We start from the raw sequence: 27,580 nt of genomic DNA on the forward strand, positions 1-27,580 counted from the left end.
ATTAGTGAAAGACTCATTAAAATACGTTGAGTACTTTTTTAGTTATAAGCGCCCAAGTGATACATACGTAGATATTATTTTGTTTTTTGTAATACTGTTATGATGATTTTACTTAAAATAAGATTGCGCACACACTGCAAGATATGTAACAAGATGGCGCAAGAATTGATCACATGACTGTCTGGATTTGAACCTCATTGAACATGTGTGGAGTGTAAATTGGTTTTTTAAACAAATAATTTGTGAGAACGCACTTGACAGAGATTAGCCACGCAACTTCCAAGAGATGTTTGGATCTATTGTAAAAAAGTTTTAGATGTGGATTGTCAAACTCAAGGTCGCTTAAAACTTATGATTGAACTGTACTACATGTCACATACCTTATAAGAGCATCTGGTTACTTTTCCTGGTGTGCCAACTTAACGACAAGTCCCCAATCCACATCTATAACGTTCAGGCTATATGAATATTTTCTCAGTGAGTTTTAAAATGTTTTTGTTGTCTTCTCGCACAAAACAAGCTTCACGATCACATTTTTATTAAGAAGTAAATGAAGTTTACACATTTACAATTATCAATAAATAATAAATAAATAAAAAGAGTTAATAAATAAAGATTAAAATTATTGTTAATTACTTCTATGTTAAATTATTTGCAGTCTCTAATGATATAGTTGTCTACTTTACATTGTCTAGGTACTATATTTGTCCTAGATAATCTACACCCTGACCTGTCAGATTTTCTTCAGTCATAAATCTACATCTATAAATAAAACTCCAACCCCTCTCCTCCGCTTCGAGCAAACAGCCTCAACTCCCGGTTGCCCTTCGTAGATTTATGACCGACTAAAAATTGATCCCTCGTAGACTTCTGGCCGGACTTTACTACTCACTACCTCGTTTTACTCTATTAGTACACTAGATTTACTCATGCTTCCACAGTAACGCAGAAGCGTCTCATTTGAGCAATAAATATTTCTAAAGCAAAGCTTAACCCTAGTTACACTATTTACAAAATAATGACTGAGCGACCGATTACGACTACAACTATTTACAATTTGCTATACACTGTTTCAAGTCTGAAATGCCGTGTTAGCACTATTCACTATTGTTCTGTGTTGATGGAACACGAGGGGTAAAGTCTTAAGCACTCGCGTTGGTCTTGACCATCTCTTGCCGCCTGGACGTAGCGGTAGAAGCGGATGACGGCCGCGTTGGTACTCGTAGGTTTCTGGAGTTCTTTGGAATCTCTGCAATGCAATAAAAAACACAGTGGTCTACGTCAGCACCCAAAAGAAAGAGGTCACATTATTTTTTATTGAGTCATCACCAAGAGAACACAAATATTAGAAAGCTGTGGAGATCAACCAGGTTGTAAGAATACATTTTGGCCAGTTAATAATGTTTCTGTGTAAATGAGTGCCGAAACCAGGAAAGAGTGTGAAGAGCAGCTTTCACAGTCGTCTCATTTGGTTGTAAAAGAAATTACAACCGAAAATTGTTAATAGAAGTCGTGCCCACCTCACCGGTGAATGTTTATTATTTTAGTGCGATCGAGAAGAAGATAAAAGTACTGTTAGGCATTGTGCCAAATCCCGCCTCAAACTGTGGGAAGATCTGCATCTACTGGTGTAATTACACCCCTTTCGAACGGGTCCAAATCTGGTCCGTACCGAGGCTGCAATTTCACTTCGGTAAGATTCCACCGGAAAAAATCGGGTCACGGTCCGGATTCGAACCTGTTACGGTTCCGGATATGGACATAAACACGTCGATTCGTCTTGGAGAGAGTGAAACACGACTCAGCCAAAATTTCGCTTGTTCGTGGAAGTACCAGTGACGCCTCCGCTTCCAGATTTGTGGAGGAAATGGTGCGGCGACACGATAACGCGGTTTACTTCCTAACCGGTTTAGTACCATCTGCGTAATCTCGAGACACGAGGTACTACACGGACTGATAGGACGCGTTCTCTATTTCGTTATATTCCTAACGGTACCCCAACTGATGGTTAATTCATGAATGGGAAGTGATTTATTTACGTCCAATAACGGTCACCTTTTAGTAACTTTCCTCGGACGATCTGACCACCGGAGCTCGTTTGTTTGGGCGAGGATCGTTGGTATTCTCTTTGACGGTACTGAGTAGGTGACCGGGATATTCTCGATGGCCAAGGTCAACCAGTTAGTACCAAGTCACTTACGCATTTTTGCTCAAAACCAGAAATTTACTTAACCCTCACGACAAGAGAGTCACGTCTGTTGACTGCGGTGTGGTACTACAGCGACGCCGAAGAAGTGCATGTGTTATGGTCAAGATCAACAACCTGGTTTAAAGTGGGCCATGGAATAATTAAAGGTTTCACTTGTACGCGCTGGTCGACACCTATGAGCGGTCAAATTTCGAAGAGTCACCAACCTACAAATTGGTGACCAGTTCCGGTACCACCAGAGCCTGGTGACCAATTAGGTCCACGTAATAGAGTCTTGTGCGGGAAAAATCTTGACGCAATTGAATTGTTGCGTCGTAGAGAAGAAAAGAAGAACACTTTTGGGGCTGAGGAGCCCGAGGAAGAGAAGGTGCTCCAGTTTTCCCTTAATAAAACGAGTTTGCAAAATTTGAAGAGGAAAAGAATGTTGTGGTCAACACGGAGGAAACCGTTCCAATTAATCTCCGGTACCTTGAGGCTAATTAATTGACACGTAATGAGTTTTCTAATAAAAAAACATCTTCATGCAATCTTACGTTGCGTAAGATGGACCACAGATGAACCACAGATGGAGTTAGCAACCTTGGGGAACCACTCGCGAGTAGGAAGGCAAAAAGGAAGATGCGTCTCGACAAGTTGATGACTTAAGTCTAATGGAAATGTGAAGGAAGAGCCTGAGGAGAAGAAAGTGCTCCAGATCTCCCAAATTTCCGAAACAAGCAGATTCAGACTAGATTTACCTGCTCAGCTCTGCCGACAGAAGATTACTGTGTGGACTGAACTTGACCGGGTTCTTGTACATGCTGCAGATGAGCCTTTCCCTGCATGGTTCATCTTGGAATCCCAGCCCCAACAGAATCTTGTCGATCTTGTCCAAAATGGGACTGTAGAATGGGTCGTACGTTATGGACGCCGCTTGGTGTAGAGCTTGTTCGAAGACTGTCTGCTGACTGGTCTTCTGTGGAGCTTGTTCGAAGACTGTCTGCTGACTGGTCTTCTGTGGTTCTTCTCGCACCGTCTGCTTCACCTGAGCCGAGTACACTTGTCTTTGTTCAGTAGCAGGAGTCTGCAGCACCGTACTGGGAGGTACCGGCAAGCGAGCCTTGACTATCGCCGCTTGGTGCTTCAGTTTTTCCTGGAATTTCATGGCCATTCGCAGTTGGTCCTGCAGTCGAGCGTTCTCTTCTTGTATTCGTTGCTTCTCCTGCTGCAGACGCGCTTTCAACTGGAACGATACGATTAGTTAATCGAGAGAAAAGGGGAGCTCGGAGTCGTACCATTGCTTCCTTTTCCGCCTTTAGTACCATGGTCTCGATCTCCGTCGGAGATAACGGCCGGGTACTCATGGGTTTCTTCCGCTGGCCTTGACCCCACGATTGCACTTCGTTCTCGTCTTGGTTGCTGTCCTCTCTGTGATTGATGAAGCTGTGAAGTACCGGAATTAGTAAGAAAAAGTGGTACCGTTTTAGCAGTCATTGTTTTAATTTAGAACTGACTCTACCTGGGGCCACGCAATAGTACCAGTAGTACTAGCGTGAGGTAGGTCAAGCGCGCCTTTATCAACGATTTACCATTGACAAGCAGTACCGTGTGAAGTTCATAAAAGATTTCCGGGCGGCTGCTGATTACTTCGTTTAATTCAAAGTGAAGACCTACTAAGCTACATAATTTTAAGTGCCCCATTACAGTAATTGGCTCGGAATTGCCTAATTGCTGTCGCACCACATGTCAAGAAGAAGCTGCGAGTCCCGGTTACTTTCGATATCACTGAAAACTGGCACAAATCTAGATTCCGCATTGGCCCAGTTCTTGGATGCAAATCTGCGGTACCACCAGTACCTGAACCATAACCTACACACTGTTAAAATCTGTAGGCTTTTTTCGCGTGCCTCTCGTAATCTAATAACCAGCGATCCGTTCCGGTGTAACACCACACTAACGACGGTACTTACTGGTGCGACAAGTGCGGGCCACCCGAGTAGTACTCCAGTTCTTGCTCGTGGGGGTTGTACAAAGGCTTGTGGGGCTCTTCGATATCGACCGAGTGGTGCAGAGAGGGTGACCCGTGCCAGTGCACGTCGTCGCCCAAACTCGGCGGTCCTTCCCCGTGGGGGTGGATGATCTCGAGGGAGTCGTGCGGTTTGTGGTGGCTGTGATGGTGGTGCTTGTGGGGGTGGCTGATGTGGTGGACGTGCGAGATGTGGTGCTTGTGGTGGTGGAATTTGGTACCGTGGGGCACGTAAGAGCACAATTTGAAGAGGTGGTGCAAGGCGGGGAACAGGAAGAGGAGTACTTTGATCAGAAGCTTCTTCGCCGTCACCGCACCCACCATCATGGGCAGGAAGAACATGAATTTGGCGGCGAGGAGCTTGATCACGAGCAGGATGGCCATCAAGGCGTAGATCAGTTTTTCGCTGATGTAGTTTTCTGGAATTAATTAATAATTAGCGGAGAGTACCGAGCGTAAAATTGCGTCAAAATATGACATTGTTTCATAAATTAAATTGTAATTGAAGGCAATTATGGCGGGATCGCACGTCATGTGTTCTATCAAGCAGTTCCAGACGGTACTTGGCTTAACTATTTTTGAAATTCCAAGAAGAGTTGACCGTGACATATAGATTAAAGTCTAGAACTGATAGTTCCCTTCCGATCAATAGTACTGCCTTGACTGTTGACTCCAATCAATCTCTCTTGGAATATTAAAATCACTGTACCACCGTCTGATACACTTTTTACTCGAGTACCGTTAAAAGGAACAGCGTGCCTAATTTGTATGTTTTGTGATGAACACAAAGCCGGTAAGTGAAGGTTGATTATTAAAATTCGAACGCCAACAAATGACAGATGTTGCCATCACCATCACCACTTGCTAATTCATCCAGTTCCATCCATTAGAACGTCCGCATTGGCTGTCCGTCATTCTTTTCCGCTCAAACGGAAACCTAAAATGTGCTCCGGTTCTCCGCCTCCCAAAAAATCTACTTCTGTCATGAATGAATGGAATGGCAAGTGTTTTTGTGTTGCGGTGTTTTCTTCTGTTTTTATTAACAATTTCCGTTGTTTTGTTTCCTAATGGTTGATTTGTCGTAATTGGGCAAATTGTGTGTACTAATGTGGGCGATTTTTCTTTGTGTGAAGGTGCTTAACGCGGAGGAAGTCGATACAGACCCACTTAGAGCCGACAAAAACATGCTAAGTGGCAAAAGTTCTTGTTCTTTTCGGAAGAACTGGTCCCATTACTTTCGTTCAATTAGTGAACTAGTTCCGATGGTTCTCCGAGCCAAGAGCAATGAGTGCAAAAGTGCTCAGAAATTAACAATTAGCCACTCCCAGATTAAGATAGTTTTTAACAATCATCTCAAGATGTTGAAGAAAATGTAGAGGAATTGAGGAAATAGTATATAATATGTACAGGGTGTTATTGAAAGTTGTACAGATATTTTAATCACGAGTTACTGGCTTCATGTAGAACTCGGAAAAAATATTTAAAAAATTCTAAGTCAAAAAATAAAATTTCGGCACATTTTAAAAATACACCCTGTATATCGTATTTTATAAAACGTACACCAATGCGGTTTCCTTGTTTTAAAGCATATTTCCTATAGGTTACTTCGCATTGGCGTACATTTTATAAAGTATGATATACAGGGTGTATTTTTAAAATGTGCCGAAATTTTACCTACGAGGTTGTAGGACAACGTAGAAAACTAAAAGCAATTTAAAAAAATTGTAGCTCAAAAAATAAATGTCATTTTATTTTTTGAATAGAATTTTTTAAATATTTTTTCAGAGTTCTAGATGAAGCCAGTAGCTCGTAATTAAAATATCTGTACAACTTTCAATAACACCCTGTATATTGTATTTTCATTTTGCTACAGCCTTGCAAATTTCTTGAGGGGGACGACAGTGACCATCCACATTTTGTAATCTTGCAGCAATTCCTAAAATATGTTTTTCAAATTCTTTAAAACTGATGTTTTTCAAATTTAAAAAAAATATATGAAACGTTTATTTTTTAACAACTGAGTTACTGTACTTGACGCACAATTTACCAAGAAGAAACATTTGTTATTTACTGATTTGGCAACAGTGTAATTACGGCAATCGTCGCTATTTGTCTAAAAACTTGAGGTAACACCATTATTCTGGCATAATGGGAGGCCATGATTTATTTTTTTAACGTTCGATACACTGTTTGATTTCCATCACTAAAGTACCTGACATGCGGACCTATCAAAATTAACCATGTTGCTGAATTTCCCGCGATACCTGAGCATTCTTTTATTGCTAACTAGTAAAACTGACAACAATGCACTAGACATTGACGCTATTTATAACCTCAAATTTAGAGAAACATCACCTAATTCAACAGACAGCTTTACTACCAAATTAACTGCAACATTTCCATGGCCTCCCATTATGCCAAAACAACGTGAATGCATTTTATGTGACATTTAAAAAAAAAACAAAATCTAGAAATTGAATTTCGACTTAATCGAGCAGAAAATATGTGAAAGAACAAGTCCGAGCTTCAAACATCTTAATCTCGCAATAATTTTTATTCTAAGAATTATTTTGAACCAATTTTCGAAACATTACACCAAGTAGATTGACGAATTTTTCTTTTTTCTTTTCAAATCTTTCTCTGAAAATTTACAAATGCACAAAAAACTCAGTGGAAAACACTTTTTCCCATAATTTTTTTTATTACTTAAGACAATCTCTTTTTTTATTACTTAAGACAATCTCCAGTTTCTTTTTTGCTAATGTCAAATTTGACATTAGCCGAAAGTCACGTGTGATTCTTCTTAGTCATTTTTTTAGTCTTTAGGCAACCAGGGATGATTGCCGCAGAACCATGTTTGCCCAATAAATGAATTAAAAATGTAACCACGTGACTTCTTGGTAGACACTGTGGATTTATTTGTTGATATTTTTTGTTTTTATTTCTTTACGTCATCAAGATATTTTGGGCAGGTGTATTATCTATTTTTTGATATAAGAATAAATTCTTTATATTTCTATGAAACAGTGAAACTTGGAACTGTTAGGTTATTAGACTAAAAGTATGCAAAAAGTTTGTTTAAAAAACAAATGAAAGTAATACGTGTGGGTTAAATACCATACATATGTAAATTTCATCATTTGTTTATATTTACTGTGTAATATCGACGAAAATTAATGTTTGGTCCGGCTCGCAGGACCAAAAATTTTCAAATAATCAGTCTTTGTGTGGCCATTTGCTAAATCAGTTCTCTGTATGTTTGTGTGTCTACACTAAATAATGTAAATATTTTCATGTATCTGGGGTACTATTAGCATAAGCAGAACACTGATCAATTTGCGTTTAGCAATTTGTTTATATTGTTTGTGCGTTTCGTCTTAGTATGCCTCGTTCGTCGACGCGACTCCTGAGTTTATTTGAGCGGAAGAGTCGTTGACTCTTGGCACGGGTGACTAAAGTGTGTCTGTCAAAAACCGCATTTTTCTAATTATGCTGGTCGATAATGATAGCTCTGTCAGTGTTGCGCAATCAAACCGGTAATCTCCTGTCATAGAATGTCTGTAGGGTCCAATTTGCGTACATGGGTGCCCTCCCAACTTACTAATTTTCTTGAAGATCCTCCCTTCGGCGTTGACCGGCTTCGGGAGGAGCTCGACCTTGACCAGCGCCCCGTCGCCCTCGAGCGACCTGGGGGACAGCCTGAGGGTGGTCCCGTGGAAGACAGCCTCGGGCAGTTGGAGCTCGAGGTCGTGGGTCATCAGGAACTTGACGCCTTTGCCGCGGAGCGAGCGGGACATCTCCTCGATAGCGCTGCGGGGCTCGTCGTCGGGCTCGTCGTCGTCGCTCTGCTCGGGGGCGGCGTAGGCGACGTGGTTTTTGGTGAAGGTCATGAAGGGCGCCACTCGGAGGTCACTGGGGTAGTCGAGGGTCTCCCGCAAGTAGGCGTACATGTTGTTCTGGACGCAGGACGCGGTGGGCTCGCGGCAGTTCTTCACCAGCGAGGTCCAGAGGGAATTGCCGGCGGACAGGTTGAGGTACTCTTCGGGGACGCCGTCGACGGTCACGTTCGACGCCGAGACCGTCAGCAAGGTCGCCCCGAGGATCAAGAGAAGACGCATTTTATCACTGCACTGTATCACTGCACCACATCACCGAAACTGGACCACCACGACAATCAGGGCATGGTGACGTTCTCCGCAGGCCGACACCGAGCGAATAGAAGAAGTGGAGAGTCGACGAGCAACTTATCATTCCGTGACATACTTCCGCAGAGAGGCCCCCACCACCTGGTGCGGCGGTCGCCGGCTGACCACCCCGCGATGGGGTTATGGACCAGTATCCCGGATTATCGAGCCGAGATGGGTCAAACTCCGGAGTAGGTTGGATAATGGTTGATGATCTCGCTCACTTTCTACATTTTTTTATTTGGCTTAATTATATTCTCGTGTTGACCCCACGAGACTTGGAAGGCACTTGTGAAAGTGTTTAGCAATCCCGAGAGAATTCGGTTTCGGGGTTTTCCATCGAGGAGGCGCAATGATGAGAACGTCTTTGTCAGTTGGTCGTATTGTGAAAGGAGTGCTAATTTTATTATGCTCGTATTTGGTGTAACAGGTGCTGAGTAATGTGTTAATGAATAATTTGCTAGTGCACAAGAGGTTACTCTTCTTTTCTTTTCTTTGTTGTAATTAGCTCAAATTGCAGTAATATACATCTCAAATGTGTGAAGCTGTCAGGCCTTTGAACAAATTGTTTCTCTCGTTGCATTTAATTCTGATTGGCTATATTTTTCGAATTCTCTATTCTCAGTATAATTACAAGATTTATATCTCCGTTTTCTCAGGTTCTTACAATTACCTAATTTATGTAATGTGTTACTCTGTTGACGTTAGATACTGTTGTACTTTTTGTGAAAAGAAAATTAACAAATAAACAAAAGTTTATTTTAGATTATTTTTAATTATTTTTCATAGGCGTTTTGTCAATTCGAAATAGACTATTAAATTTAAAAATCTATTGTATACCCATAAAATTATACAGTGTGTCCCTGAAATGCACGGCAAAATTTTAACCACGAGTTGCTCACTTTACTCGGAAAAAATATTTAAAAAATTCTATGTCAAAAAATAAAATGACATTTAATTTTTGAGGTACAAGGTCTTAAGATACTATAAAAAACAAAATAAGTAAGTTTATACGTATTCCTTGCGCACTTATAACTGAAGAATTACTGAACAGATTTTGATGGGGTTCCCACTAGTAGTTAAAGAGTTTTTTAACGTCAGCTGTGATATAAAAACTTTGCGAGGGGGCTTACTATACGGTACAGTATTTACTAATTTCTAACAAATAAAAATCAATGTTCCCATTGTACATTCTACAGGGTTATTATAAATGATTGTAGTAGAAGCAAGCTATGCCCATGTTATGAAATTTTTGCCGCTTTCATGTGAACTGTCAATTTTTGTCGCTGTCACTGTCATTTTTTAGATGAAAAGTGCGGTGATGAGAATTTTATTTACAGCTTCTCCATTGTAGCTTGAGCTGTGAGAGCCGGCTGCGCAGTGCTCCTCCACTAATCGTGTCTCATTTCTTTGCTGCTTCCAGGACCTCTTTATAGGACCTCTTTATTCAACTTGCGCATCTCTCACAGCTCAAGCTACAATGGCCAAGCTGTATTTATTTTTTAAATTATCGATTGAATCTAAAAATATTGAATTTTGCACCAAATTTAACTCCTTTGTGTGAACGGTGTGTACTCACTTAATCACATCATTATGATGTTTTTTATATGGAGCGGCAACCATAAATTTTACATTCAGTTTTTACGCCTACTTGGACTACAATCATTTATAATAACCCGGTATTTAAAATAATAAATAATGCATATAAATACATAATTTAAATAGAGTACAAATGAATAGTGTATTGAACGGAGATCTTCTTTTAATTATGGATTATTGGAAATAGATTTTATTAGAATAAACTTGACCACCCTCAACGCATTTTCCACATTAGTCACATCCTAATTGAGAGAGCCCGAATTACTCATAGGTAATTTTATTGACATTTGCTTGGAATGTGTCGATGTAATCTTCTTAAAGGTGTCATTTAGCTCCTTCACTTGGATGTCTTCGTTTTGTACCTTCTTGATAATATTTTTCCACCTTTCCATTTCTTCCTTAGTCATCACTTCGTAACTTTCTCTTACTATTTCATAAACACTTGTCAGAGAAGATATTTTCTTGACGTTCCTTTTCCCAAAAATCTCAGTTCATCCTTTTCAATCTTTTAATTTTTTCTCTCTCTTTCTGCTGCCGTTGCGTGGTATTCTGTTGCTGTTCCATGACATTCTTCAGCTGTGTGGTGTCCCGCGCACTTTTTGTATTCCAGGAGCACACGCAGCAAGGTGTGGAAAGGGAAAATGGAAATGTCGTCCCGAATTTCTCGGAACATTTCCTTTTAAACAATCATCGACCAACTTACAAAAACGCCGTCTATGAAAAAATTGGTTATTTAAATGTCACAAAAAACAGTCCAGGTGTCTTGTCTTGAAAATAAATGAAAATAGAATAGAATAAATACATACTAAATTATTGCTTTGTTATATCGGGTGTTCATTAAAATTTCCCGTCAAAGTTGGCGTTGAAGAATCGATTGTGAACGCACCACAACTCTGATAAACTTGTTTAAATATAACCTCACTTTTTGCGTTGTTTGTGTTTTTAATCTGCAAGTTGATGGCAGAGTGACGAGTGGTGCGTTCACAATCGACTCTTCAACGCCAACTTTGACGGGAAATAATTTTTAGGAATAAGTACCTGATAATTAATTCTATTAAAATTCTATTATTATTTTAGTTCACATACAAAGTAAATTATTGATTGATCCAGAAATGAAACGTCATTTTGCGAATATTTTTCTAATAATTTTCGATGGTTTTAAAATTTTCAATCCATTGTTGTTTTTCTTGAAATGAAAATATTTTTGTATTTTTGAATCTTTCAAGTTTTGAAGGGACCAAGCCTGGGGTATTTGAAAAAAGATACAGATTTACAAGCTTTGGGGCGTGTTAATGCCATTTTTTAACGATTTTGAAGTGCCCAACTAATATTGAATCACAAATAAAATGCCACTTTGGAGTACATACTGATTTTTTTTTAAGTAATGTTAAGTCTCTTTTTACGTGCCCAGTCTTCCTAATCCAGAAGTAAGACTTTAAAATGCTGTGCTATCAACTGTTATTTTTTTTTATTATGAAACTTTTTATTTATAGTGTATTTTCTGTTTTTACCACATTTTCCAATTTTTATTTAAATTTTCATTTTGTTTTCTATCGTGCAACCCACATTTCCGCTACATTTTCTTAATGCAAATATTTGTTGTTTTATTTTTTCTTTAGTTATTTACTTATTTTACTTTATTTTTTTGTACTTGTTTTTCTCTATTTTCCAACTAATTTATACACTTCATTTCATTTTCTCTCCTAATTTCCAATTTTTTGCGCATGCTTCCCATTAAATCCTTGAAAGACCTACATTAAGTAATCATTTTCGCATTATCATTCTTTTTATATTTCTGTCCCCGTCTCTCTCCTACCACATTTGCTTAAATTTTAATCCACACCACACCCAAAAAACAGACTCAGACATAATGAACACCTTTGTCGTACCCCTCCCCTTGTGTCCTTTTGTCTCTCAGTATCATATTTACGCCTCTCGTTAGGTCCAATTTGTACACGCATTAGTCCATTGTTGTTAATTTTTTTTAGTTTATTCAGAATATCCATCTCAACCGGCTAACTTTCGCCGCACTTGACCCCAACCTATTTTCCACCCCAACCATTTCTTAACGACGTCACGGTTCACCCTCCGCAATTAAGCGATGCACCGCTGCACCGACGAAAATACAAAAACAAGTCGGACGAGAGGAATCGTCGCGTTTCGGTCATCTTCCCGCACTACAAACTGTAACCCCGCCTTAAGGTGGGTTAATCGCAAACACATGCAAATAATACGACCATGATTCAGCTTTAATTTGGCGCAAATTGCGAATTAGAGGAGATTTCGTGCTTCATGAATGAAAGTACCGAGACAGGGGGGTAATTAGTTTGCATCTTGAGCGGTGGACTGTCGGATTTAACTCGTTTGAGGAAAATTGTCATACTTTGTCATAATTGTCGCGACACGTTTTAGGTCAAGCAGGCGTCGCTTTCGTGTGGTCTACTTGAAGATGGATGTAATTTCCCATTTAAGACACTAATTATTTTAGTAATTATCGTATTAAGGTGGCGTTCGGGGGATTACGGGTGTGCTTGGCTAACGAGATGCACACACTAATTTTTCAAAATTAATTTTTTTATAATTTGATTTTTTTTTTCTTTGTAAATCACCAAAGTGCTATTTTTTAGAGTTTTGTCTCAACCGTAAATAACAAAAATTTTATTACATATTTTTATTGGAACATTCTATATGTACCGGGTGAGTGAAGTTTTACCACCCGCACGATTAACCCTATTGAAAACTTAATAAAAATTACGAAACTATAGGGTTACAATTCCCTTGATATAAGACTTCAAATGTGTGTAATCAATTTTCCCTTATCACTTAATTCAGAGTCATAAAATTAAAAAAATCGATTTTGAGTAAACAAAATTTTTTTTTCGTACACGCTCATAATTCACAATTAATTCAAAGAACACATTTATGAAATTCGCATCAAAATATAATTATTCCTTTTTGAATTATATCAATTTTAACATAAAGAGCGAAAACTGACCAAGGTTTACAACTGCAGTGTCACAAATAAATATCTCATTATTGGGAAACATCTGTTGACAACTTTTCTAGTAATTCTTAAGTCCCTAAAGGGTATCATAAACAACCTATGTCAACTTCTTTTGTGGAACTGACCGCCCAATTTAATAATAAATCATAGCTAAATTTTGCACTTTAATATCAAATCCCATTTATTTCAAAAACCGGTGATGTTTTCATGATTTCAATGACACCAAATTTTTCCTCTAAATCCTAAATGTTTGAAAGGACTCTCATTAAAAAATTATGTAAATTAATGTACCGGTTATTGAATTAAAACAAAATCTTTACCTGTTTCATTAAAAATTTTGAAATTTTTACAGACTGTTCTACAGTGATACACAATCATTCCTGAATTTTTTGAGAATTTTAAATTGATTGGAAGTGGGTGTTCTGTAAGTCACTTGAGAAAATTGTACTAAACTTTTCCTCCCGTGACTTATAGCCCACATAACACACTAGTACCATAAATAACTATTATTGAACTGTTTGGTGGACGACGAAATGTAAAAACAAAGAAAACAAAGAAACATCATTGTTTGCACTTTTATTTGCCAAATTTTTTTGCAACGTAACGTTAAGTTGCAATTTGTAAATAAATGTAACAATAACGAAATGATAAAATTTTATCTCTTTTCGTTGAAAAAGCCTTGACGGATTAAATAAAAGGCACCTCCAAGCCCTGTGCAGTTTAATTTGAAAGTTTCGACAAACATGGTTCAGATCGCAGGAAAATACCAACACGTCAAGAACGACCATTTTTTGGAATACCTACTCGCTCTAGGTATGCAGTAATAATCTTATTAAGTCCATGTATTGATTGACTAATTTACTTCCGTAGGGATTCCTGAAGATAGAGCCAAAGAGTCTAACGCACGCAACCCTAAACTTGAAGTGGTCGTTGATGGGAACAAAATTTCATTGAACAGCGACTCCGGAACCATCACCTCATCGACTTTTATATTGGGCGAGGAAGTTGACGAACCGTTGCCTAATAACGTGACCTTCAAAGTAAGTGTTAAATCTCCATCTTTGTCAGGGTTAAATAATGTTGCTTTGGTTTCAAGAGCACGGCCAAACTCAACGGTGATAGCTTGACGATCACCTCAAAAAGTCCAAACGGCGAAGTCAGCACCAGAGTGTACAAATTCTCTGATACCGAACTGGTTTTGGTAAGTTTAAAGCCCAACAAAATTTCTTTTTCTACTTAATTTTTGTTTGTTTATAGACCATGTCTGGCAATAAGGGTCTGCAAGCCAAAAGAATCTACAAGAGAATTTAAATATTGTTAAACATTTTATTAAATGTGGTTCATGTTTATAGAAAAATTATTTATCTTGTATTGTAAAATCTTATAAATGGAATAAAAATCACATCATACAGTAACACTGCTGAGTTGTAATCTTTGTTTAAATAAGTATTACATCGGGTGATAAAGGGATCATAGTGATTTGATAGTGCACTGACGTATAATTAGGATTCTATTTAACAAACAAAATAAATGAAAGTGTATTTTGTTGCCTTAAAAAATGAATTTATGTAATGAACAAGCAGTAGGTACACATTTTTATTTGGTACAGTTCAGCTTATCCTTAAAAAAGATTTGCACTTTTTTCCGTATCGTGTGTCTGTTGTGAAATTACCCCTTGCCAATAAGGACCCCCACAACAACCTCTCTGGATAATATTGATCGATGATCGTTGGATCGATTTATAAACAAGCGGCGTGCGCGTGCTCACCGTTGAATAAAGGGGCGGGAGTTTTAAATCTCATTGTTTCATTGCACCAGCTGAAGAAATTATTTTACAACCGACAGGTCACACATAATTCACACCTTTATGAAAATCCAGATTTCAACGTTCTCAAAATCACTAACCTAACTTTTAAGGCTGACATCTGATAATTGAAATCTTAACGAATTGCCAACTGAAATTTTTGGTCAGCGCCTACTCTAATTTTTTTTTCGATCTCACGGTAGAACAAACTCAAAATGATGATTTTTAAAATTCAACAATGATGATTACTACAGAAAAAATGAAAAAGAATTTTTAATTTCCATACCTACTGTTTTGTGTAAATTGCTAAACTGAAGTAATATAACATTAATATTATTTTTAGAATTTGCGTCTCTAATAGGTGTATTATTGTATTCAATTTGGAGTCATTTATGGCTATCTATTAAAGCACACTGGTTTAATAGATCTCTAAGAAATTTTGTATCAATATTTCAGTGTTATTACTGTCATTTACACCAAAAAACTTCCAATATTAATGTTGAAACTCTACTTTTTAACATCTGTTGCAGATGTAGTTGCATCCGTTACTTCGAATTACCAATTAATACAAAATTCCCTAGAATTTGAAGATTTAATTTTTTTATTTAAAAATTAAAACAAGGGTGCAAATTCCAAAAAATAACATAAAAAACTCGTTTTATAAGGGCATTGGCGCACTCGTCCCATAGAAAACTCCCCTACGGCTCGTTTTCTACACCTAGGACTCGTGCGCCAAATCAACCCTTATAAAACTCGTTCTTTAATATACTATTATCCAACACCTGCCACTTATAGTGTCATAATTGTTCTCATTTCAGACCAGTAAAGTGGTCACGTGTGTGTTATAAGTCATAATTCACGTGTGAATTGTTAGTACCTACGAAATATTGATTGTCATGTTTGCACTTTTATTTGCCAACCTTTTTTGCAACATAACGTTAAGTTGCAATTTGCAAATATAATGTAACGATAACAAAATCAAATAAATCTTATCTCTTTTCGGCAAAAAGCAACTTGATGCATTGTATAAAAGCCGGTGCTCCTCCAAGCCCTGTGCAGTTTAATTTGAAAGTTTCACATTAAAAACGACAAACATGGTTCAGATCGCAGGAAAATACCAACACGTCAGGAACGAGAATTTTCTGGAGTACCTACTCTCTATAGGTATGCAGTAATACTTTTTTTAGACGGAGTTCATGTAGTAATTGACTAATTTGCTTCCGCAGGTGTTCCTGAAGATAGAGCCAAAGTAGCTGATGCTCGCAAACCTACGCTTGAAGTGGCCGTTGATGGAAATAAAATTTCAGTGAACATCAACTCCGGAGACGGAGAGGAGAAGGCCTCGTCGACTTTTATATTGGGCGAGGAAGTAGACGAAGCGTTGCCTAATAACATCACCCTCAAAGTAAGTACTAAATTTCCATTTTTGTTAGGGTTAAATAATGTTGCTTTTGTTTCAAGAGCACGGCCAAGCTCAACGGTGATAGCTTGACGGTGACCTCAAAAACTCCAAGCGGTAAATCCGGAAGCAGAGTGTACAAATTCTCCGACACCGAACTGGTTTTGGTAAGTTTAAAGCCCAAGAAAATTTCTTTTTCTACTCACATTTTTTTTCTGTTTATAGACCATGAACAACGACAAGGGGCCAGAAGGCAAAAGAATCTACAAGAGAATTTAAATATGTATTGTTAAAAAATGTATTAAAATCTAAGAAATTCCTTTTTGAGAGGATTTCCCTTGCCATTCAACGTGGAAACGCTGCAAGCATTCGGGGCACTTTTCCAGATTCCGCATTATTATCGGAAATTTTCGCATTGTAAATTAAAAATGTTATTTTATGTTAAATTTTAATAAATCTTGATTGTCTATTAAATGCGGTTCATGTTAATAGAAAAATTATTTATCTTGTATTGTAAAATCTTATAAATGGAATAAAAATCACATCATACAGTAACACTGCTGAGTTGTAATCTTTCTTTAAATAAATATTACATCAGGTGATAAAGGGATCATAGTAATTCGAGAGTGAATTCACATATAATTAGCATTCTCTTTAACAAGCAAAATAAATGAAAAAGTGTATTTTGTTGTCTTAAAAAAACAATTTTCATCGATGTGCCAAAACGTTCCAGAAGAAATAAGAAAAAAGGGGCAGTTTGTTATCAATGAAGTCTAAAAGTGCATACGAAAAGGTGTATGTTTCGTTTCAAGGTCGGAACAATAAAAAAAGCATCACGGAGGTAACGGAAGATGTCATTTTGGCTTTTCTTGATATGTGGTAGGTAAGTGTATAGAACTTCATTAAAAGTTAATTAATATTACAGCAAGAATCATTTGAAGAAAACGTAAAGATTGCCAGTTTTCGATGGTGGGACACTTGCATTGGATGAATACCAGCAGAAGTTAAAGAAGAAGATGTTAGGAACAAGAGCACGAAGAAAAGAAAGGATACATCTTTCATTCCCCCCGAAGGGGGGCGGGCTGCTGAGGCTTTCCAGAGCCTTTTCAGCCATACTGACGGGAAGATTCGGGATGGGTACGGTGAGGATGGGTGCGGAAGGAAGGTGGTAGGTACTTAGAGGTTGTTGATACTGGACCCAGCATTCGCCTTATCTGTGATATGAGACATACCACGATGTAATGGTGTGGGGAAACTTCTGAAAAAACCCACATCTGGTCAGGCGGCACCGGGGTTAGAACCCGGGACCTCCCGAATGTAAAGTGGCGCGCTAGGCGCTTGGCCACAGTACTCGGTAAGAGCACGTAGGTAATGTGGCAGTTCCAATTCAATAATAATTATTGTACTTTTCACTTTTGAGATAATTACTGTAAAAATGATGAATAAAATGTTACTTGAATAATATGTGTCAGCGTATTTTTAAGACCTTATAAAACACGTTGCTATTGACGACGTGTTTTATGGAGAAAAGCGTATTTTATAGACAACATAAGGTGTGAGCTCAAATACACCATAGAAACAGTGTAAGATATTAGTGTTAGAAAAACATTAAAAAATGTTCTCCAGTTAAATACAATAAAATATGTAACTTTCGTTACATCCAGTAAAAAATCTAAATAAATTGTTTTTGAATTACTTAGTTAAAATTAAATTTTGTTATTTGTCGAAAATTGTCAGTAACAATGCAAAATTGTACGTTAACCTTATCAAACCTAATTCCATTATTTAATAAATAACTAAACGCAAATTTAAAATTCATTTTTCACAGTCTTGCCATTCAACCAATTATTTTATCTTTGAATTCTGAACTGAATATTTGGTATTTAGATGATGGAACCCTAGCTGATTACCCAGAAGTAGTTTTGTCCGACTTTAAGAAAGTTATCAATTTATCCAGAAAAATTGGTCTTGAATTAAACTTTAACAAATGCGAGATCTTTAGCTGTTCTGGAGACACAGATTTAAAAGTCATAAAGGAATTTCAAAATTTAGCACCAGGTATTAAAATTTGTGACCGAGGAAGTTTATCTCTTTTAGGCTCTCCAATCTTTGACCAAGGCTTCAAAAACACTGTCGAAAAAACTATTATTACAGTTGAAAATCTTTTAAATAAAGCTGAATTTCTTAGCAGACACGTGGCTTATACCTTAATCAAGAACTGTCTTTTCATACCAAAATTTAATTTTTTATTAAGAACAACTCCTTTTTGGAAATTTTCTAATTACGTTAATTCCATTGATTCTTCTTTAAAGTCTTCTTTAGAAAAAATACTTAATTTACGTTTAACTGATTTACAATGGTGTCAGTCCACTTTACCGATTAGATTTGGTGGACTGGGAATTCGCCGCATTTCCGATATTTGCCTCCCTGCTTTCCTATCTTCAGTTCATGGTGTTAAAAAGCTTGTTTCTCAATTACTAAATTCAAAGGATAATGAGCTTATTATTCACCATTATGATGAAGCTTTAGCAGTCTGGGATGTAGAAAATGAGAACGAAAGACCAACAATTCCACAATTTCAGAAGAATTGGGATAATATCAATATCAAAAGAATAATTGACAATGACTTAATCTTTAATTCATCTAGGGACTTGGCTCGTTTTAAGGCTTTGCAATGCAGAGAATCAGGATCTTGGTTACATGCAATACCTTCCCCTAATATTGGTACTCTTTTAGATAACACTTCCTTCCAAGTTTGTATTGGTTTAAGATTGGGTTGTAATCTTTGTACACCTCATATTTGCAAATGCAATGCGAAAGTTGATGAAATTGGTATTCACGGTCTAAGTTGTTCCAAAAGCAGTGGTAGATTTTCAAGACACACTGAAATTAATTCTATTATCAACCGGTCTTTGACTTCTATTCATGTTAATTCAACTTTAGAACCAAACGGACTATCTCGTGATGACGGAAAACGCCCTGATGGGATGACTTTAATACCGTGGAATAAAGGTCAACCTTTGGTTTGGGACGTTACTGTCGTAGATACACTTGCAGACAGTTACGTATTGAAAACATCTGAAGTCTCAGGTTTTGCCGCTGAAATGGCTTGCAAACGCAAACATAACAAATATCGTTCAATTATTTCGTCAAACTACATATTTAAAGGTTTAGCCTTTGAAACCTTAGGCCCTTGGTGCAAAGAAACAATAGATTTTATTAATGTCATCGGAGACCGACTTATCGCGGAATCAGGGGATTCAAAATCTAAGAAATTCCTTTTTGAGAGGATTTCCCTTGCCATTCAACGTGGAAACGCTGCAAGCATTCGGGGCACTTTTCCAGATTCCGCATTATTATCGGAAATTTTCGCATTGTAAATTAAAAATGTTATTTTATGTTAAATTTTAATAAATCTATTTTTTCACAGAATATTGTAGATATTTTTGGAGCATCAACAAATTATGAATCATCAGTCTACAACCAGAATTATCTTTTAAGTAGATATGTGATTAGCAATAATGTTCCCAGACATTGTTGTTTGTGATTAACAATCATAGAGATTGTACGATAAACGATGAGTTGGTAATAATTCAGTAATACATTAAATACACCGACCGGCACAAAAAACGACTCACTTTGAATTTTATTAATTATTGTATGTACTTAAGTAATTCATTGTCTTAGAATTTTTTTTTGATACATATCATGTATTGATAAGTATTATTTAAGTTATTCTTTGCCAAAGAATATCCGACAAACAAAACATTAAACACAGTAAATAAAATGTTAATGAAAAAAAAGTACCTCATTTTTTAGAAAAAAATTTGTTATGAAAAATTGCCAAAATTTGAACAGCATTTTGAATTAGTATCTCGTATTGTCAAATTAAATCTTTTAAAACGTAAATCAACCGACAAAAACACAACATGGAAGTACCGCAAATTTTCTAATAATTTATTTAAACAAAACAATTCGGTTGCCATGGTGACCATAGCACTCCCGATCGTTGAAAATATCCCACTTTAACTATAACAAAGAAAAATAAGCACAAATATAAGTTCAAAGATCATTTATTAAAGAAATCATAATGAGTCGTTCTTTGTGCCGGTCAGTGTATTTAATAATGTAAAAGTTTGTGTTGATTTTGGGAAACGAGAATTTTTTTTCGTTCGTTCATCATCTCCAAAAAGTAGAAGTCATGCTTGATGCGATTCACTTTAAAAATTCATTCTTGAGTATCAACTTCGTAAGATTAAGCAGAAGACGGGTTCTGTATTGAAATATCACCCATCAAAATATGTTATTTATTACCACATTCTTGAAAGGTTTGAATAATATAAGACGGGGTGAAGTCACGAAGATACTTCCTTCTTTGTGAGCTTTGGGAGCATGTGAAGTTCGCGGAAATTAAACTTATTTCCTCGTTTTTATTTTTTTAAATTAAAAGTCTCGTTTAAAATTATTATCTTGCACTATATTATCAATTGTTAATAAGGATTTATGCTTAATTGATAATACCCACTTTGTATTAGTCACGGTATCACTTTTAAAGCTCAAGTAATTGCACAATTGATAAGAAACCATTTTAAATTAGACAGTTTCTGAAGATTTGGAGGTTTTTGATGAACAATTTGTATCATTTGATAATCTTATTCATTATGCAGGCTGTCCCAAAAGTATCGCATTTCGAGATCTGGAAGTGTCATGGTGTGCTAACAAATATTTAAGCCTGAAAAAAATTGAAGGCTGGCATTTAAAAAAATCACGTTGACCTCATTACGAGAAACGGAAAGAGACCCGCCCGAGTCCTTTTTGAAAAGTTTAATCGAAAAGAAAATATTTGCAGTATTCAAAGCTCTTGGCACTTTTTGTAAATATACTCACCGGCACAAAAAACGACTCATTATGATTTCTTTAATAAATGATCTTGAAATTATATTTGTGGTGATTTTTCTTTATCATAGTTAAATTGGGATATTTTCAATGATCGGGAGTGCTATGGTCACCATGGCAACCGAATTGTTTTGTTTAAATAAATTATTAGAAAATTTGCGTTACTTCCAAGTTGTGTTTTTGTCAGTTGATTTACGTGTTAAAAGATTTAATGTGACAGTACGAGATACTAATTCAAAATGCTGTTCAAATTTTGACAATTTTTCATAACAAAATTTTTTCTGAAAAATTACTTTTATTTTTTTTTCATTAAAATTTTATTTACTGTGTTTGATGTTTTGTTTATCGGATATTCTTTGGCAAAGAATAACTTAAATAACACTTATCAATACAACATGATATCAAAAAATTTTTCTAAGACAACGAATTACTTAATTATATTAATAAAATTCAAAGTGAGTCGTTTTTTGTGCCGGTCAGTGTAGATGTGCCAATATTGAAAAATCCAATAAAATTTCTTTCTGATTTCCAAAAATCGTATTACTATGAAAATTGGTAGCCAACTATTGGGTGATTCAAAATGATTGTGGCCAAGTATGGCAACTATGTACGAAAATTTATGTGGCAACTGTGTGGGTAGGGTAGAATTGATATTTCTTTAACAGTTCATAGTCGCGCAATTTTGAAATCTGTCAAATCAATGTGTAATGATATCAAAACAAACAAATGCACGCTTATGAAATGTCATACAAATGACAACTCTACCTCATCCACACAATTGCCACATACATTTTCGTACATAGTTGCCATACTTGGCCACAATCATTTTGAATCACCCAATACATATAATCGACTACTCCAAGTTGAAATAAAATATTTTCAAAATGGCGACACTTCCGAAAATACCGGAAATCGACGCCATCCTTATTTTTTTTAACGGAAAGGCCCAATTTTGATTCCAAATTTGGATTTTACGCTAAATTTTGATTTTGAAACGTCCTTTTGTCAACACTTATCTGTTATCGTTCTTGAACTATGTGATCGTCTTCGTAAAGAAGCTGGGTTGCAAGGCTTCATTAAAAAATGTAACACCTGAACCATCGAGAATAAATAATTTATTTTTTTAATTGAATTTTTAAAGGCTTGACCGATCTTTTGCGCTATTAGTGACATTTTTTTCATATTTCATACGCCTACTGCAATTCTTCAAAATCGATAATCAAAAAATTTCTAAAACTTCATTTTTTAAATGGCAACTGCCACTTCTGGCACTATTAGGCATTCACGACCTTTTTGGGACCGAGTTGGCTATGATTTCTTCTTTTCATGTTGGACTAACTGATTCAGTGATGCAACGGATGCAACTTTTTTTTTCTGTCAGTGTCTGTTCGACAATTTGTTGCCGTCGCATTGCCAGATTTATTATTTTAATATTTGTAAGAAAGATTTATTAAGGGTGTAAAAATAATTTTAATTTCCATCAAAGGAAATGTAAAAATTACCAAAATAATTTTGTTATGACAAAAAATTTTCATTAATCAATGTTACTACCAATTTAAAAAGGACAGACCAGATTTATGAGATCCGGCAACAATGTACCTATTCAGAAAATATAACCTTAAACTGAAAACAACCTAACCTAACACAAAAAGTGTCAATTTCCTTTTAGGGAATTTAGTTATCACCGAGGTACTGCCAACAAAAACACTAGATGGTCATAGCCAACTCGGTCCCAAAAAGATCGTGAATAATAGATACAAATGTAGAATTTAATTTTAAGGCCACTATTGTTAACATTGTGTATGCCTATTTTTGTTGTTGTTTTATATGAATTTTTATTTAAAAATCGCATTGCAATAAATACTAGATAACAACATTTTTTCCAAAGGCGTTCTAAACATTGTTGACTGTCTCAATGAAAACGATGAACACAATGAGCTTTGCATTATTTTTTTTTTGTTAATTTGCTTATTTTTTTATTATTTCATTGTTATCTATATTATTTTTATATGTAATATCATTATATCCCAATAAAAAATTACCCCAACGGCTGACACTTCAATGTAGATCGCGTCTCCATGACCGACATGCTAATAAAATGTCTTATTAAATACATTAGGTACGTCTTGACATAACTGGAACACTTTCAGAGCCCACTACGTATTAATAGCGACAGTCAACTACATATTTATTTTCAAATAAGTACCGAAGTATCTGTTTTTGATCAAATCTGACCAAGTTTTCTCTTCTGCTGAGTTCAGTAGTCCACGATAAGATGGTGGTTTCACAGCCATGAGAAAAATGCATAAGTAAATTAAATAATTAATTAGTGTCAAAAAAATTGTTATGAATGTTTGTGAATTACAATGAATTCTAATATTTTCTAAAAAAAAAGTTGTTTAATAGTAATTATGGGTATTAATAATATGTAATACGTGGGCGTAATGTAAAATAAATGATAATATAAAAAATAGTGCTTTCAAAGAAATTATCATTACATACTCAATAGAAATACTCCTAATGACAAATATGTCCTGCCTTGATGCTGTACCTCCTTTTACAATAATGATATAATTTAATCATTCCAAATCGACTATTACGTCCAAATATTTTGCTATGTTTAATTCTTCGTATAATTGTAATTTTTATTGTTACTTTACATTTTTTGAATTGCTTCATACACTTTCAGCTTCACTTCATCTAAACCAAAACTAACCACATTTCCGACAAGCCTCGAGTCTCCTCTGCCATAATACAATTTTTATGCTTTATTATGTTACATGTGAAAGGAAACCGTCCATAATGAGAAGAAACAAACAAGAACATCCGACTTGTATAACCCACTTATAATAAAAATGGTAACTTTTATATCGACTTCTCGTTCCAATCGAGGTGAGCGACTGTACCAAAACAAGTGAAAATCGTGAACCCCAAGAGTTCACTCCCATTTGTTTCGTGGAAAGTCGAAAAAACAGACCCACTTAGGCAAATAATGCATTCTGGATAACTGTGACATGTCATTAAACAATTGCCTGTTGTCGATTATCATTTTAATCTTGTGACAGATACAAATGTCAACAGCGACAATCGATCTTCATTTTTTATTCGACTGTTTTTCAGTGTGTACCGACCATAACGCGTGTACATCATAGTAGCCCATAAAAGCTTAATGGTTGCGCGATGGTAAATAATGGTGGGCAATTATTGACAGAAACGTGTGTGATGTGTGCTGGACCCCGTTCTGCAATTAGTCTACCCCAGAAACGTAGCAATTTTCTAATCACTTTCTGGGCAGTTTAACAACAAGTTGTACCTAGATTGGCCATCACGTAACATGTCGCAGAATGTGATGGGCAATTTGTATGTACCATGTGACAGGTGTCGCGACGAAATTTGGCTCACTTCGATAGGGCCGATAGCGAAGAATTCAGAGCATCGTGTTAGCACCAGCGGATGTTATTTCGAGTTAATAGAATGCAGTTACGAAATTGTAATTAATTAACTAAGAGATTACGAATTTCGAAATTTTTAGTTATGCTGACACGGTAAAAAATCTCAGAGGAGGAGACTAAATTGGAGACGGCGAGAGTTGCTTATTACAGTTTTATTGTTTGATGGGGGAGTTTTATTTGGCAATAGATCAATAAATCGTCGAATCTGCGGGAAACGTGGTTGCATCGAGGTCATCGCAGTGTCTTATAGCTAATTTAAAAAATTTAAGGTGTTTGTGGTTGAGGCCACTGGGTCATACGACTTCACTGGTCATAATTAGAATGTCTGATCTGACTCCACCGAAATCCATCTTGCGATCGAACACCGAAGAGATGGAAATGCTTTATTAGTCGACAACATTTTAAAAAATCGGTATCTTGTCGGTGTTTTTTGGTGCGAGTCTGACGAAATCCAGGAAGTGTTTTCTCTCAGATGTGACCTAAGTTGGCGCAAAACGTGATCGAGCATTTGGGAGATTCGAATGAGGAAAGTTGACGGACAACAGAGGAGTAATAAAACTGAGAAAATGTGCCGTTTCTAATAATCATTTATTGATTAACAAAAATAATTACACCACAGGTTTTTGTCTAATTTAAGACTAACAATAATTTTTTTCTTCAAATATCAGTAAAATATGACATTATACTGCTGGATTCATAAAGCGAAAGTGTCACTTCATTACTATGGCATCTGGCGAGCTGACGAGCGGCAGATAAAGTTATTATCTCCGCTGACAAGCGGCCGATAAAGTAAACTAGCTGAATTATTTGAAATTCCTAACTCAAATTTTAACAAATTCTTTTTTGAATCTGACATGTTGAAAGTGAATAAATAAGATTTAATCAAGAAACTTGTATCTATATAATTGTAAAACATAGTTACAAAATCTATCCAAATTAAAACGGGTTGACAGACGGATAATTATTTAAAAAAAATATCGTAACAAAATAGCTATTTATGTAACAAGTCCATAATGTAATGCTTTATTGGACGAGTCGAGTTTATGGACGAGCGAGCACAGCGAACGAGGCCATAAATAGCAGAGTCCAATAAAGCATCATTATGGACGAGTAGCATACAATATTTTATGTTCGACTGCATTATTTGTTCAAATTACAAAAAAATGACAGTGACATTTATGAGGTAAATGTAGAATGACAGCAGGTTTGCGACTTTTATTTATTATAGTAGTATTTATTATTTGGAATATGTAATAAATATCGAACTAGTCCGATAAAGTGGTAGTTTATGGCCTCAAAATAACGTCATAAACCATCTATATTTGTCACAGTCGAACATAAATGGTTTTATGTGCTTTGGCTGATTTGTCTACCAGCCTCAGCACATAAAACTTCATTTTTGCTCCTAATAACATAATGTACTATGCCGGCCAAAAAATTTCGGCCGTCATTGTCTGTCAATTCAAAAAAAAAAATTGTAATCCGTACTTTATTGTCATCATGATTACCGTCTTGATTATGAACGTTATTTTTTGGGTGGTAAATTTCAAAACTCAACATTATTTTGTCATTTCTACTACACAGAACGTTTACCTCAGGTTATCTATATACGATTGCTCTAATTTTGTTCATTCATGTCGAATTTTTGGAATATCTGAGTTTCAAACAGTTTAAATTGATTGTCAAACTGACAAGAATCGAAAGTGGGGTTACAATTCCTAAAGGTCTATTTACACTTTACTTGAATGTCAAGAAAGTGACGGCCAAAATTTTTTGGCCGCCATAGTACGTACTACAACGTGATCAAGAATGACTGAGTCTGTTGGTAACAATGAAAATTTGAATGATTTTGGTACCACTGTAATCTAAACGCATTTCCGGTTGTCAGATTTGACAGAGTTGACAGGTGAATTTGACGTTTACCATCAAAGGGTCATTTTTGTAACAGCATAAACATACCTGACATAACCTAATTTTTTTTTAATGTCGTGCCAAGTTAAAACATCCGGTCAGTGCCAATTACGAAACAAAAAAACACCAATATTTTTCAATTGTTTCATTGCCAACAGACTCAGTCATTGTTGATCACGCTGTATATTATACCATACACGCTGTATATTATACCATACCGGGTGATAAAAAAAGGACTGTTTGAGTTGGCAATACAATTAAGAGCATTTTGTTATTCGGCTGTTTGTAATACTGCAACCGGATACGTCTTTCGACAGATATTTGACGTGAAATCAACAGCGACAGAATTGTGAGTTATGTATAGTAAATTCAAAAAACTCCTGGACTGTCAAAATTAAATTTTAAATAAAATGCTTGTGTTGACTGTAGTTGGATATAAAAATTTTCGGTAGAGTGTACCGACATCAAAATCTAGTTACAAAATATATTTAGGTTATATTTTCATTTTTAATCATTGAACTAAACTCCATCCATTTTCAATATACACAACTAAATCTAGTGATTTTAGTAACTTTTGTGGTGTAATAGGATACAACTTTTTTCTATTGTAAATGCAATGTCACAAATAATAATTCAGGTTATGTGTATCTTGAAGAGGTTATAATGTAGGATTATTGTCATTTTTGACAAATCTCTAATCGAGTCCCGTAATCAAGCAAAGTAAACTAGTTTTGAATATTTTACTTAAAATATGGTATCTACAGGTTAATATTAAATACCAGCATTGAAACCAGCAAGTAGATGTACCTACGTAACGTAAACAAATTTTAACAAAAATATTTCAGAGCAGGACACAAAGTAAAAGCATGATACATTAGAAATGAATAGTGCTCAGGAACAAACCCTGTCAAGTCAAGTCTGGAACCCGGCGGTCTTGTAATTAAAAAAAGCGCACAACGGCGCAAATATTTCTTCACTGTTCCATCGTGCGTTGTTTCCATTCTGTGCTTGTGCCCCCGACCCAGAAATTACTCTGTACTTTTCCTTTAGATATCTGTAGGAGATTGAAGCTAACATTTTAACTAGATCCATTTAAATTAAAAGTGGATTTATCAAC

General features: G+C 36.1%; 3 protein-coding genes across 4 annotated transcripts; 2 read left to right on the top strand and 1 right to left on the bottom strand.

The window, feature by feature from the left end:
• Positions 1 to 521: 521 nt before the first annotated feature.
• On the bottom strand, positions 522 to 9,018 carry Osi17 (DUF1676 domain-containing protein Osi17). The gene is made up of 5 exons (XM_069041747.1): positions 7,816 to 9,018; positions 4,159 to 4,633; positions 3,484 to 3,631; positions 2,947 to 3,431; positions 522 to 1,249 (listed from the first exon to the last, which is right to left on the bottom strand). The coding sequence occupies exons 1-5, from the start codon at positions 8,330 to 8,332 to the stop codon at positions 1,105 to 1,107; spliced, it is 1,770 nt and encodes a 589-aa protein (XP_068897848.1). The 5' UTR covers positions 8,333 to 9,018; the 3' UTR covers positions 522 to 1,104.
• A 4,641-nt stretch (positions 9,019 to 13,659) lies between these two features.
• Positions 13,660 to 14,416, top strand: LOC138126079 (sodium/calcium exchanger regulatory protein 1-like). Its single transcript, XM_069041750.1, has 4 exons — positions 13,660 to 13,814; positions 13,872 to 14,041; positions 14,098 to 14,202; positions 14,259 to 14,416. The coding sequence occupies exons 1-4, from the start codon at positions 13,745 to 13,747 to the stop codon at positions 14,310 to 14,312; spliced, it is 399 nt and encodes a 132-aa protein (XP_068897851.1). The 5' UTR covers positions 13,660 to 13,744; the 3' UTR covers positions 14,313 to 14,416.
• A 1,399-nt stretch (positions 14,417 to 15,815) lies between these two features.
• On the top strand, positions 15,816 to 16,759 carry LOC138126078 (fatty acid-binding protein, adipocyte-like). Of its 2 annotated transcripts, XM_069041749.1 has the most exons (5): positions 15,816 to 15,969; positions 16,032 to 16,210; positions 16,267 to 16,371; positions 16,430 to 16,503; positions 16,672 to 16,759. In XM_069041749.1, exons 1-4 carry the CDS (start codon positions 15,900 to 15,902, stop codon positions 16,481 to 16,483), a joined length of 408 nt encoding a protein of 135 aa, XP_068897850.1. In that variant the 5' UTR covers positions 15,816 to 15,899; the 3' UTR covers positions 16,484 to 16,503; positions 16,672 to 16,759. The 2 variants fall into 2 exon arrangements, with proteins under 2 accessions (XP_068897850.1, XP_068897849.1); XM_069041748.1 differs by having other exon boundaries at positions 16,430 to 16,759.
• Positions 16,760 to 27,580: the final 10,821 nt, after the last annotated feature.

This window comes from Tenebrio molitor, chromosome 3, assembly GCF_963966145.1.
Source record: "Tenebrio molitor chromosome 3, icTenMoli1.1, whole genome shotgun sequence".
Classification (NCBI taxonomy): domain Eukaryota; kingdom Metazoa; phylum Arthropoda; class Insecta; order Coleoptera; family Tenebrionidae; genus Tenebrio; species Tenebrio molitor.

Bases quoted from the DNA above. Each gene is read 5' to 3' on its own strand.
- Osi17 (XM_069041747.1), bottom strand. From the start codon at position 8,332: ATGCGTCTTCTCTTGATCCTCGGGGCGACCTTGCTGACGGTCTCGGCG. The intron at 3,632-4,158 runs GTAAGTACCGTC...GGTACTTCACAG, and splicing joins GGCCCGCACTTGTCGCACCA to CTTCATCAATCACAGAGAGG. The intron at 3,432-3,483 runs GTACGACTCCGA...GTATCGTTCCAG, and splicing joins AGGCGGAAAAGGAAGCAATG to TTGAAAGCGCGTCTGCAGCA.
- LOC138126079 (XM_069041750.1), top strand. From the start codon at position 13,745: ATGGTTCAGATCGCAGGAAAATACCAACACGTCAAGAACGACCATTTT. The intron at 14,042-14,097 runs GTAAGTGTTAAA...TTTGGTTTCAAG, and splicing joins CTAATAACGTGACCTTCAAA to AGCACGGCCAAACTCAACGG. The intron at 14,203-14,258 runs GTAAGTTTAAAG...GTTTGTTTATAG, and splicing joins CTGATACCGAACTGGTTTTG to ACCATGTCTGGCAATAAGGG.
- LOC138126078 (XM_069041748.1), top strand. From the start codon at position 15,900: ATGGTTCAGATCGCAGGAAAATACCAACACGTCAGGAACGAGAATTTT. The intron at 15,970-16,031 runs GTATGCAGTAAT...TTGCTTCCGCAG, and splicing joins GGAGTACCTACTCTCTATAG to GTGTTCCTGAAGATAGAGCC. The intron at 16,372-16,429 runs GTAAGTTTAAAG...TTCTGTTTATAG, and splicing joins CCGACACCGAACTGGTTTTG to ACCATGAACAACGACAAGGG.